The sequence below is a fragment of the Myiozetetes cayanensis genome, unplaced genomic scaffold (assembly GCF_022539395.1).
Source record: "Myiozetetes cayanensis isolate MyiCay16 unplaced genomic scaffold, myiCay2020 scf1, whole genome shotgun sequence".
In the NCBI taxonomy this organism is placed as follows: domain Eukaryota; kingdom Metazoa; phylum Chordata; class Aves; order Passeriformes; family Tyrannidae; genus Myiozetetes; species Myiozetetes cayanensis.
In genome coordinates this window covers 135,356,090-135,369,980 of record NW_026086604.1, presented here as the reverse complement: position 1 = coordinate 135,369,980, position 13,891 = coordinate 135,356,090, and the positions used below count along the sequence as shown (strand labels likewise).

At 37.8% G+C, this 13,891-nt stretch overlaps 1 protein-coding gene across 2 annotated transcripts in view; it reads left to right on the top strand.

Moving 5' to 3' along the window:
* The window catches only part of MPP7 (MAGUK p55 scaffold protein 7), a 149,567-nt gene that overhangs the window by 96,973 nt on the left and 38,703 nt on the right, over window positions 1–13,891 (top strand). For both annotated transcript variants that reach the window (XM_050311413.1, XM_050311405.1), the window contains exon 7: window positions 7,743–7,874. In XM_050311413.1, the coding sequence (XP_050167370.1) occupies window positions 7,743–7,874 (132 nt within the window). The remainder of the gene's footprint in view (window positions 1–7,742; window positions 7,875–13,891) is intronic.

Here is a 13,891-nt window from a genome sequence, read left to right as displayed (position 1 = left end):
GTTAGCCTTAAAGGCAACCCACCTACGTCCTAAGGACCTCGCTGCCACCGTCCAAGCTCGCTTGGCCCCGGCAGATGAACCTTAGGATTAAAGGGTGGGCTCAGTTCCGCGCACACTGTGTCTCACCTAAAAAATCCAATGCGCAGGCTGGAAGGTGTAAAGACCTTCCCCGGATCTTCGCTCGCGAAGACTGGCCATTATACAACATATCATAAGCATAGATATAAAATGGTGTAGAGGAAATGGAAGAATACTGCATGAATATATTTACTAACAACCATTATGTTACTCAGGACATGCTCTCAGGTCCGTCTCATGTGATAACCCAGCTGATGTCCTGCAGAGAGCTTGTCTGTCAATGTTTAGATGCATGGATATAAGAATGCTCACTAGCAGCCAATATATAACAAACAAAGTGATAGATATCATAAATAAAAGTGAAGCCAGGCAGGTTGGCAGCATAAAATACAAAATTTCAAAAGTAAATCAAATAAATTCTTTGGTTATGTATATATACGCTCTGTGACTTTCTCACATGAGGGAACTGACTCTCACCCACCTAAGAATGTTGACTTGCATACATGTAACTGTAGCATTCAGATACAGCACATAAAAGTTGGCAACATTGCTAAAGCTGGTAATGTAGAAGAAGGAAAAAATCACTACAGATAAAGTCACATCCCTTTCAAGTAGCAATTCCATTCAGCTACTGAAAGTAGACTGGTGAAAACGGAGAAACTGCATAATATGAAGCAAGTACTCCCTTTTTTGGATGTCATCTTTTTATGCTGCTTTTTCCTTCAGTGGTGCTGTTCCTTTGCAATTGCTGGACTGTATTGTATTTGAACTCTCTGTTCAAACAGTCTCCTGTCTTCTACTTTATTTTTAGTTAGGTTCCCAGGTAGTGAGAGTACTTTGTGGATGAATTTAAGACCTCCTTACCGTAGATGAATATATGTTATTATTTTGTGGAGGAATTAAGTTTATTCAGATTCTTAACCTCATGGATTGATAATTTTTTTTTCTTTTAAAGACTTTAGACATCATGCTGATGTCAAAGGCTGGACCATTCCTAAAGATACTTTCTCAGAAAAGGCAATTGCAGCCTCAGCTTTTGGTTTTCTTTGGTTTATATTTTCATATGATTCCTTTGAGGTGTCTTCAGGTGGTTTTTAACCAAGAAAAGGTGCATACTACCACTGCAGACACTTAATATTACTGCAAAGCTGCTGCTTCTTCAAAAAAGGAGTTGATTAAGGATTGCCGAGATACTGAAAGAGTGCTCCTGTCTCAGCATTTTCCACTCTGAAAACCATCTATTTGTGCTCTTGGAAGCAACTTAAACAGGGTTTAAAGCTTCAAGGGCACTTCAGCTACATGAATCATGTTGTGAACGTAAAGCAGACTGTTCAAATTCTTCACTATTGATTTAAAATCAGCGCTTTTTCTGCTGTTATCCACAACTGAGAAAAAACACAGGGCTGTCATCTGGAAGAATATTAACACCTTTACCAGATGACACAGATGGACATGCTGCATGTTTCTGTGAACACTGAGAACAGTTTGACTTTGGAAGCATCTCCAGGGGCTGTGAACATTGAGCCAGAGGAAGCGGGAGTCTGAAGATGCAGAAAGTTCATTTTTCTGTTGGCTGTCTCTGTCTGGCTACCAGCTGCAGGTAAACCCATCAGTTCAGACTGGTGAATCTGAAATCAAGAGACGGCATTTTCAGGCAAGGAAATTACCCTTTTGTGAAAGGAAGTTCATATAGTCATGAATAAAGTCCTCTGCAGTAAAGAGGAAAAAGTAATATATACTGAATATTGATCCAACTGAGATGTTGCTGTGCTAAGAACATTAGTCTACAGTAGATATTAAGAACTTGAAACCACACATGTACAGTATGTATTTTAAATATTTTGAATCACTGCTGTGACCCAGGTGCATCAAAGTCAGATTGGAAGGGAAAGGGATTTAATTGCCAGCTGGACTAGTTTGAACTGGAGGGCAACTCTGGTTTAAGTACAGATGGGACAGTTGCAAACATGGAATGTAATTTTCTCCTTTGTACATACGTAACTGCTGTCTTCTCACACAATTTATCATCTCTGGGTATTTTATAAAGAATATATAGGATTTTTTGCCTGTTAATTACTACATCCATTGGTTTTCTGATCACGAACAGAAAATTGTGTTTAATTTGAAGGACCTTATTTCGTTTTCCTTACCATCATTGCCAAATTTTTTGCTTATGTTGATCGAATAGTGTAAGTGATCCTCAGCAGCAAAAGCAAACTGATTTAACTGGCAGTTAACTGATTTCTTTAACATTGTGTACTCCATGTATTTGACTTGGGAATTTTGTGTAGAATGGAAAGTAATAAGATTAGTGCAGTATCAGAAGGAATGTCTGCTAGATCCTGATTACTGTATACTTGCATCCTCTCTCACTGATTCTGCTGCCCCCCAAAAAATATTCAGTTTGCTGTTAGTCCAGCCATCCTCTGGCCACTTCAACAGCACAACCGAGTTTCTTCTGCCTGTAGTTTTACTGCTTGCTTCTGCTTCTGGATTATGTTCATGCTTTAGCCAGGCTGGAGAATTCAGCTAATGTGGTTGTTCTTATCTGTTAGTCGAGGTGCCTGTTCTCACCTGCCTTTCTTGTTATCTTGTTAACCCATATTTTGCATCAGGGTTAGGGTTGCACGTTTCCCCTTAGCAGTTAAGAGAATTGGTAGTTAAGAGAATGACATGTGCTGCTGATTTCTGAGGGCTGTTTTACCACCCATTTGATGGGCAATAGAATTAGTGGGATGGAATTCATCGGTATATCCATGTAAAATCATGTACTCAAGATAGTAGGTTTAAAGACTAATGCTCCTATAGAAGAAAGGTTGTTCCCCCATCCCTTATCTAATTTCATATCTCCCTTTTCCCTGTTAATTTTGTGCTGCTTACTGGGTGTTCTTAAATGTATAGCTTGATTCTGAAACCTTTTATTTTTATCCCTTTCCTCTCCAAACTGTTCTCAAGTCAAATTGATTTTCTGTGCCTGGAGTCTGTATGCCATCACCATCATGCTTCAGCTTTCTGATGGTTTATTCTCCTGCTTTCTAAATTCCTGCACATGTTTGGCTTTTATGACTCCTGTGCATCTCCTTCCATTCTGATGCTCTTGACGGTCTTTCCTTCAGTGGGTTCAGTCTCCTCCCAGCTCTTTCAGCTTTTCTTCTTTGGTGCCTGTTGCTGGATGAGTTGACTTTAATTTTATGCAAGCTACTCATAAACTAAACTTTCCAGTCTTAAATAATTTTCTCAACCAGCATTTTTGTCTTGTCTTTTTTTATTTCATCTGTAACCTTATCACAAAGGAAAACATATCATGGCTAGAGCTCTCTGGAGGATGAACTCTGCCAAGTGAGTTCAGGGCACATTGCTGTGGCTGCTGCTGAAGTTACTTTTCTCCTCCAGTGAAACTTCTCTGTGCCAGGCTCAGTGGTAGTTACTGGCACTATAGCAAAGCAAAGAGGTGGGAAAATGCCTTTGTCTCACCTGATGGAGTTCAAGCTGAACTGCCAGAGGAGGTGGCTGGTGCAAATGATCCAAGCTGTGGCTTGGGACAGCAAAGTCATGGGCCATTTCGTTCCATTCTGCTGACTGAGCTGCCAGGGCAGTGATCTGCTCTGTAGGCACGGTGGCCAGCTGCTGGGCTGGCAGTGTCACAGTCTGCTGCAGCTCTTGGCTTTCATGAAGATTGGTTTGAGTCCCTACAAATTTTCAGTTGATGACTATTCACTATTTAAATTTCTAATCTTGTTTTTTCCAAGTACTATTAAGAACGAGGCTGCTTTTGTTTATTTGCCCATTCTGTCTTGCTTCCTTGACTTACTATTTTCTGAAACGTTTTGTTAGACTACTCAATGCAAAATACCTATGAAAAGCAAAGCTCAAATGGAGATTTTTCTTTTTAATGATGAGAATTAAAAAACATGGGGAACTGTGTTCATGAGTCAGGGGCTACTTGGTGTATTGTTACTCTTACACATCTCAAAACATAAACAGAAGCAAAAAATACTGTAACATTTGTCATTGTTTTAGAGGAGCAAAAACATAGTCAGTGTAGGTAAGTAATACACATTTTTCAAAATGTAGAACTGTTTTCATTAATAACAGTCTCAATTTAAATAAACATTTAAAGTTTCAGAACAGTTTTAAAAAAGAACTTATAATGTTTCCAATGTCAGATTTTCTTTGTGTAAGTTGATAGTGTAAAATTTCAATTTATAAACTGTGAAATGATCAGCAATGGTTTTAATATGAAAAATAAGCACTAGTTATTAGACATTTCAGAGGTTTGATGAAAGTATTCATTTCCAGCTAGATCATGTCTAAGAATTTAGCTGAACATCAATATTTATATTTAGGTAGTGCAGGGGCTTGAATCATACCTTCTTTCAAGTTCTAAATATGGACCATGTTTACATTAGTGAATCATAAGTATAGAACTTAGAGCTGAAATAAAATCTTTTTCTCCAGAGGTGCTTAAATATGCATGACCCAAATCTTGGATCCAGTGTGCACAGTTCCAAAGAGCTGTGTGTTTGAAAACAAAACCAAAACATTAAAAAAATAATAATTGATCTGCACTTCTAGCAGTTTCTTTTGACAGGTAAGAAATTAGTATCATGGAAATTAATAAGTTGATCACTTCTTACGTACAGAAAGATAACATTGCTACCTTTGCATTGCCTTGTACATTTACTGCAAAATTATTCTTGGTAAATCTTAATCATCTTAGTATCCAAGTTTTATTTCTTAGCACTTGTAATTTGTTTGTTTTTTAAAAAGTCCCAAACTTGTCTGTACAAGTCTAGTCTGATGCATAGTTTTTTGGACTAAGCGCACATTATGTTAATGGAACGGTACAAAACCCTGCTGAAGAAATGTCCCTTTACTCTGTGAATACAGTTGTTTCTTCATGTGTTCAAAACACAGAAGTGCTCTCAAGGACAGCCTCTGATAACTTCTAGTTGAATACATTAGAGTGAAATCAAAATTCATTTTTAAGTTTTGTTTCCAAATTAGTTACTGCACAAAATCTGTGCTGATGACTATTTCAACTACAGTGGACAGAGAATAGTCTGGCAAAAGAAGCAGCGATGGAAGACAAGCATGTTCAGTGTGCAGCATAAACACATTTGTGATGACAGAATCTCTTCTGAAAGTCTGAGAGAAGGCACATCCTTTCTGACATTCCTACTCTTATCTAAAATATGTATCTTTGCACTGGGATAAAGTAGTGCTGAGGAAAAGATTTTACATTGCAAACTGTAGTACACCGTGTTTAATATGTTCTTTGGGAGAAGAAGGGGATGGGTTGATAAGTTCCAGTCATTGTGAGTGAAGAAAAGCATCATAAATACCAGACACTGATTGGCATTGGGTTGTAACATTTGGGATGCATCCTTGTTCTGCATGGGCTGTCCAGGAGCCTAAACTGGCAGTCAGAGATGGGAAGTAGCTTATTAACACTGGTGGCATAATTCAGTGGAGTGGTGGACAGAATCTGTTTTGCAAATTTCATTGTTAAGGATAGGTTCTTTTGAACATGTTTTAAGTGGCTGCCTTTTACTCTGAAAATGGTGCTTTGGGTTATTTTCATCTGTTTTCTCTATCTACCTGATTGTTTTTAAACTGCAATATAGAACCTCATTAAATTGAACCAGTCCATGAATGTGCTCTAGCTTTATGTGGAAAAATGTAATTGCAGAGTTTTAGAAGTCTTAACTGTAAGTAGCCTGAAGTGAAAGCAAACACTGCTTTTGTTTTAGTATATCTTTGATATTTCACATACATCTTAAGATGACTGCATGTGATTGCATGGCTTTTACATGTGTAATGCTTCACAATAAACATTTCCAGGAGGTTCCATAATTGCTAGCCTGAGGTTTTTACCTCAGATCTAAAGTAAAACTTGTCTTTGGTTGGAGGGAGATGGTAATTTCTGATGGTAAGTAGTACAAATTCATAACTGTGTGTTGGGAAGACCAGAAATAATTAATGTGTTGAAGTATTTTTATCAAATTATATGATATAAAAATTAGTAAAACAATAACAATTTATCATGAAGCAGACGTGATTTTCCTCTGTGTTTATTTTGTTGAAGCCCTAACTTTAAATTTAAACTTCAGAATTTCAAGATTACCGTATGCTCTTTGCCTTCAGCTTTTGACATGATAGCTTGTAGCATTGCCTGGCCATTGTTTTCTGTTGTTAAGTCTCCTTCATTCATAAAAAAAATCCTAGAGTAGCATAATGGCAGTGTCATGCTTTTATAAAACATTTGCATTATCCTTGAGAACATACAGTTTCTGATCATTTGTGCACTCAGTCAAATATTGTGTGCCTATTATCAAGTAGGAAGTAAACTGACATCAGAGAAATGTAACCATTTTCTGGTTTTTATTAAGGATTTTCTTCATAATCATTATTGTAATTGTTATAATTGATCAATTTTTATGGTCATTGATATGATACCTTCTAATGTCATACACTGATGTGTTCTGCTTCATCCTAAACATTTTGACATTTTCAAAAATGCTTTATTTTATTGTTGTGAAGGTTATCAATTTGACAGTTACTTCTGCTGTTCAAACTACAACTTTTGTAATATTAACTCCTGGGAAAAATATCCAAGTATTTAGAGGCAACTCTTTGAAAACAGAAGCAACTGAAAGCAGTAGATAGAATTACATGTATGACTGTTGCCATTATTTCTGGTACAATGAACAGTTTTCTCTACAAAAGTAAAAAGCTTTACATAACGATTTTTCACCAGTTTAAAAAGTATTACAAATAATGAAGTCTTTTCAAAATAGAAAAGAACTTTAAGAGTTCTGTATCTGGAAAAAGCTGTGAATTTTACATTATCACTGAGATTTTTTTTTTGAGCATTTGGAGAATTAGCGTTCTATTTTCCATTGCCAAAAATTTTTTTTTTCCCTGAAAGGTCATAAATTATTTAATTTTTAATATGAAACCTTTTGTCAATCTTTTTTAGGCTTTTCTTTGAAATCTATGGTCCAAGCTATGCATAAACTGGAGAAACAACATAGAAAGAAAGGAAAAAGGACGTGCAATAGGTGGTTTATAAACACCTGACTAAGTCAAATCTTCTTCAGCAGAATATTCCTCAATCTCAATAATGAATTCCATAATAAATGAAAAATGCCTAAGATAATTTGAGGCTCATATGAAAGGGAGCTGGTATGAAAGGGATCCAGGGAAGCTTCCAGAGCTCCTGTGAAGGAAGTGGTTGAGCAACAGCTTCATGTCATGCATCTCGTGCTTGAACAGAAGTCCTGGATAGGACTGCCTAGTGTATTGAAGAAACTTTTTATTTAGGACAAGTACAATTATCTTCTTCCTTCTGGAGACCTGGGTTTCCTCCTGCTCATACTTCTTGTATAATTTCAAGCTAATGTGCAAAGCACGTGGGTTTTTTGTGTGTATGAAGACCGTGTTCCCCATCCACAATTTACTACTGCATGCGTTGTATATATGGAAGCATATATTTTATGGAGTCGTTTCATCAGTTTGAAATGTGTTAAAACTGTATAAAGGAACTCTATTCAATCTACATGCATCGCAGTAATAGAGTCAGGCTGTAAATAATATCCTCTGCTTTGTCTTCTCTAAACTGTTCAGATGTGAGATAATGTACTGACTGTTAATGTTTCCAGGCTTTGCTCTCTGTACATGACACTGTTGCTCAGAAGAACTATGATCCTGTCTTGCCCCCCATGCCTGATGATATTGATGAAGAAGAAGATTCTGTTAAAATAATTAGGCTCGTCAAAAACCGGGAGCCATTGGTAGGTAACCCTGTCTTTTGGTTTGGGGGTTTTGTGTTTGCATGCAGGGTGGGGAGTGCTCAGATTATGAATGTGAATGGGTGACAATAACTTGAAATGTGGAGAGACAGACATTAAATGTGTTATTCATAATGTTGAGTAATACACTTGTGACTTCCATTTGCAGTCATTATTAGTAAAGCACATGAAATGAATAATAAGATTTTGTTCATTCACAGTGTTTAAGCATTATATATGTGAGCCAGTCTGCGCATTTAGATCAATAACATATTCGTCTTTTATCTTGAATTTGAATCATGAACTTAGTTCAAAATGAGAGACGGAGAATGAATCCCCAAAGAAATCTTGACCTGTGTTGTGAACTGTGCCTGTTAACATTCATGTAAAAAAATGTGACCTTTCAATACACTGAAAAGAAAGCATAAAAACATATTTTAAAATACTTGAATTGAAATCTGGGCAAATTTAAGATGTCTGTTGTTGTACTTTGCATTATGAATACTAGAAAGTTAATATCTTCATGGGGATATCTGGAAAAATGAAAGGACTAAACCTAGGTTGTATTACAAGAATATTAAAATGCTTTACTGATTTGGTTATTTTTATTTGCTGTAGAGTGGGAGTCATCTTGTATAAAATTTAGCTATATTCTTTTTCTCCTACAAACCAGTGAGAGCTTTGTTTTATGTTATACTGGATATTTGTTTTAATGAATAGGAATCCTGGGGAAATATCTGCAAAGTTACTTTGAGAAAGTCATGATTTTGTACTTGAGATGACGGTGGGAGAGCGATGCCTCTGTTAGACATACAGGGGTAGCTTGTCCCTTACTGTCGCTCTAATTCTTGAAGGATTTCTGGCATCAGTAAACAAGAAATGAATTTTCATACTGTCTGACTGTAGGTGACTGTGGGCATAATTACAAGTTTGACCATATGGAGAGTTTTTACTGTTTTAACATACTAAATACTTTTCCCCAAAATGTTTAAATCATGGCTTTAAGCTTTTTATTTTTTTCATCAAAGAAATTATTTGAGGAAGAAAACAAACTTGCTTTACTGTTTAGTATCAGGAAGATTATTCACTCTAAAGGATGTGTAAAAATTTGAACATACAGTATGAAGTGAGGCCTAATCAAGTGTCTTTTTTTTAGTATTAATGAAAGCACCCTTTTTTGTAATTTGTCAGAAAAAGCTTAATAAAATCTTAGTTTACATTTTACATATTGCAAACATGATTCATTACTAATACTTTTTTTTTGAGTTGAATACCATGTTAACAGTATCCCAGAATGGATTGGATAATTGTAACTTTTAAAACAAAACAGATTTTCTAAAAATGTATATGAAATATATACACTGTTTATTGGCTTTTGAGATTTTAAACTCTCCTAAAGGGATGCACAGAGTTGCCTAAGCTAAAGGTTATCCTTGTCCTGTTGCTCCAGTTCCACTCTTGCCCATTCATCCAGGTACCTGTTTAACCCCAACCAGCAGCTCAGCCCCACTCAACCACTCACTCCCTTTCCCCAGTGGGATGGGGGAGAGAATCAGAAGGATGAACATGAGAAAACTGGTGGGTTGAGGTAAACAGCTTAATAGGTAAGGCAAAAGCTTCATGTACAAGCAAAGTGAAGGAAGGAATTCATTCACCACTTCCCATGGGCAGGCAGGTGTTCAGCCATCCCTAGGACAGCAGGGCTTCATCACCTGGAACCATTCCTTGGAAAGAAAAACAGCATCATTCCAAACATCGTCCCTTCCTCTTTCTTCCCCCAGTTTTATTGCTGAGCATGACAGCATGTGGTGTAGGATATGTTGCTGATCAGGTGGGATTGGCTGTCCCAGGTGTGTCCCCCCCAACTGCTTGTGCACTCTGCACCCTCAGCCTCCCCACTAGTGCGGTGAGGAGCAGGAAAAGCCTTGAGTGTGCAAGCACTACTCAGCAATAGCTAAATCGTCCCTGAGTTATCAACACTGTCCCAAGGACAGTAAAGTCAAACTCCTCAGCAGTGAAAGATGCTAAAACACTGGGCAATGGCCACAAGTTGCAGCCCTGGGAGTTTTAAATGAAGAATTAACATAAGTATTTCATTAGGTAGGAAGTTCAGCACTGGTGCAGACTAACTGAAAGTGTGGAATCTCCAACCTATTCCATAAGGCAGTGGCTGGGCTGGGCTGGGCTGGGCAGCAGTCCTGCCCTGAGCAGGAGGTTGGCCTGAATGACTTCCAAAAGCTGTCCTTTAATCAGCATTTCTAAGGTTGTATCTTACATGTATGGGAAGGGTGTATTTGTGATCGTTCCAGATCCTCAGCATATCTTGATGTTTTATTTTCATTGGAGAAGAGCTTATGGTGAGTTGCATTACTTGTTCTCCAGAAAGAGTTCAAGGAAAAGTCTATAGTGTCCTCCTTCTCTTCAATAACTCACCTTTAATCCATTTTAATATTACTCCTGTTCAGTTCTTTTACTAAAGAAAGGATATGCTATGGTCTGTGTTTTACTGAGCTAATTACAATTTCATTTTCTATTTATTTCCATGTCCTTTTAATGGCTTTTCCTTCAGAGTTTGTTCTAAAGTCTTGGATATTCTTAGTACACATCAAAGAGTCTCTGGTTGTTTGGTTTATCTGTTCACTACTCTTGGGTCAAAAAGTCTGATTTCCACTCACAGCATTATATCAGAATTCTACTACCAGAAGCAACTGAGCTTGAGATTGGAGGTACCATATGATATTTTTGACTGGGATAGAGATAGTATAGTTTCTTGACTTGAAGATACCGAGCTCTTTGAACTTTTCCTTCACCTAAGACACATTCCCATACTCTATTTGTACCCAAGCAGTAGAGATTGTTTTCCTGCAGAGCCGTGAGCTTTATGTCAGTTGCACACCCTGGACATTCTGAATTGCATTTCCTTTGGATGACTTTCAACAGTACTCACCATGAAGCAAATAAGTCACTCTCTTAACTTCTTTGGAATATATCTAGTGACCATTTTTATGTAAAACTGCACCACATTTCCTCTTGTATTTGTTCGTGCTTTTCTCCGAGTTAAGCACCTCACTGGTGTTCTGAGCCAGTGTTAATCATATATGAATGAAGCATGAGTTCCCGAGAGTAATCATTTCAGAAGAGAAGGAAACACATGGTTTGTGGGAGGGCCTTCTGTTTGCCAGATTTCATCAGTTCAGAGTCAGTGCTGAACTTTCCCCCAGTATTTTGGAAGAGATGTTTTAAACGTGTTAATCCTTCCACGGTATTTGATTTGGTCTATTGCAAATGCTGTTCTAGCAGTGTCTCCCTCAAGTGAGGTGAAATTGTGTTACGAGGTTTTATTTTAACAAAGAAATTTGAACCGTACATAAAGAGAAGTAGAAACATCTCTTTGCAGAGAAAATCCAAAATTCACCTGGCTATAATTACAGCTTTTTATCAGAAGTATATGGCTTTTTATCTGGTAGCTTGTAGAGTTTTTACTTATGCCTACTTCTCCAAGGCATTTTCAGCTACAGCCCTGTTCCTGCTTAGCAGTCCTGATATCTGAGATGCTCAACCACACTACCAGGAGTTCAGTTCCTGGCCTCTCACTACTTCCAGCTCCCAAATTATATTCCAGGTTTGTTACAGCTGTTATTCTGAATAGGATGCTTCTTCACATTAAGATGGTTGCTTCTTCATCAGGCAGATTAATTTCACATAAATCTAGCCATTTGGAAACTAACCTCTGTGCCATTCCATGTCTTTAGTTAAGAGAAAAAGAGGCAACTCCAGAGAATGGACGGTTATTTGAGGCGCCTGACTTAATGAAAGGATCATTCATTCTCCAGAGCTGACTATCAGTTTTCATTAAGTATAGGAGTAGCTTGGGCACCTACCTTGGACCACATAACTGATTTCCATAGCTGAACTTGGGTGACATGAATTGTGGTTATGTAAAAGACTCATTTGCCTGTTCTGCCCATGCAGACTCTACAGATTTCACTTTCCTTTCTCTTAGTTCCCGTAGCTCAGTTCTCATTAGTGGATGAAGCCAACTGTTTTTTAGGTGGGATTAATTTGGGTGTAGGGTCAACTTTAGTGTACATAGTCTACATGTAAGTGAGCATCTGTTGCAGTAGGCTTTTGGTGTATAAGAAAATGTAGAAGTTTTAAGGTTGTTTAAAGTGAACATGCTTCCAAAATGGTTTTGTAACTCTGTGTAAACCCCCCTTTTCTTCTTCCCAAGGTTCCTTAGTCTTACCTCTACCTTTGGAATGTCTAAGAGATAACTGAGAGCTCATCTATTGGTTCTTAACCCCTTGTTGTCATTGGTTGGTTGTAAGACCTCCTGAACTCCCACTGGTCACATTGTAATCCCCCCAGGAGGTATTTAAGTCGTTACCCAGAACAATAAACTCTCTCTGCCCTCGCTTCCTGCTGCCGTGTCCTGTGGTCTCTGCTGGGGCCATGGGACACCTCGTGGTGGGGGGAGGGGGAGGGAGCACCACTCCCCTCCAGAGCTAGAGGTAAAAGGAAAAGCCTCTAGCCTGGAGTTCCCCTCCCTATCCACCCTTAACGTTCATCAGGCATCAACTTCTAAATAACTCTGTAAGATAGGTAACTGATATTTGCATTTTCAATAGAGAGTGAATTAAAATACAGCTTGTTGAAGTACTTACTTGCATTCAACATCTGCATGTGCTTTTGTTTAACAGGAAGGTATGCAATAATATTACTGATGTAATATTTTAAAATTTTCAAATATTTTCAAATTCTCTTATTAGTAATTTATTTTACAGGCTAATATTTCTTTCTTTAAAAATAGAGACTTAGAATGTTTTTCTTCTGGAACCAGCAGATAAATGGATGAACTAATAAAGCTCACATCTGTGAAACCCTGAGCAATGCTTACCAATCAGTGGTACTACACTAAAAATGGGGAAAAAAAAAAAAGGCAACCAAAAAACAGTGAAAGAGCCTTGCTGAAGGAGCTTGTATTATTTTTAGTGCTTTTGCATGGCATACCTTTAAGCATTTTCTCAGTCTGATCACCATATGGCTCCCAAACTCCTTATTTTTCTCTTTAAAAGTATTTTAAACTGAGCTATGCTATTACATCTGTATATGTCTCATTTAGGGTAACTTACACTTTTGGCTCACAATACTGAAAATATTTTCCAGCTCTCAAGGTCCAGTCTAACCTTCTTCCATTTTTAAAGCTCTAAATGAGGAGCTGCACTGCACATGTAACTGAAAGTTCTGGAGCTGAACATCTTATAAGGAGAATTTCTTGCCAGATTATATGTACCTCATAGTTTAAGCAGGGCTGGCAGCAGTACAAGAGAAGCTGCTTTTTCAGAAAATCAACTCTTCAGGTTTTCAAAAAAAATTCTATTTGTGTTTGATGATTTCTTTTTAAGAGTGCTAAATTGGGAGGGAAGTGGAATCTTAGGAACCCCCTTTTTAATTTGGGTACTATAGATACAGCAAAATACATAAACTCAAGCAGTGTTTTTTGTGGTATTGCCCATTCACTTTGGGTTTGCCATAGAGGAGTTACTGACAGTGAGCAAACTCGGGTTAAATAATTTCCCTGTAATTTTGAACTTGATTTTGTCCTTTGTTTGAAAATTCCAATTTAGCTCTTATCTTCACCAGGCTATCTTTCAGATCAGTTAATCAGTGCTAGGAAAATTCATTTTGTGCCAGTAGTGATAATCGCATGGAGCGTGAAGTGACTGTTCCACTTGGACAAGAGCCTTATTGTTACTTCCAGATGCTGTCTGGGTCAATCCTGTGGGCTTCGATTACACCCAGGTTTTTTTCTAGGGTCTGTCTAAAAGGGCTGGCAAAGTGGAGAACCACTTTCCAGACATCAGCACCGGGCTGGGGTGTCGGGGTGATCGCAGTGGAGCGCTGTCAGTCATCACTCGCCATGTGCATTTGGTGGCATTTATTGGTATTGACTTATGGCTAAAAGGCATAAAGCCTTTCGATCAAGGCTTCTCCCTGATTCGTTAGGAGAGCCTCTGTTT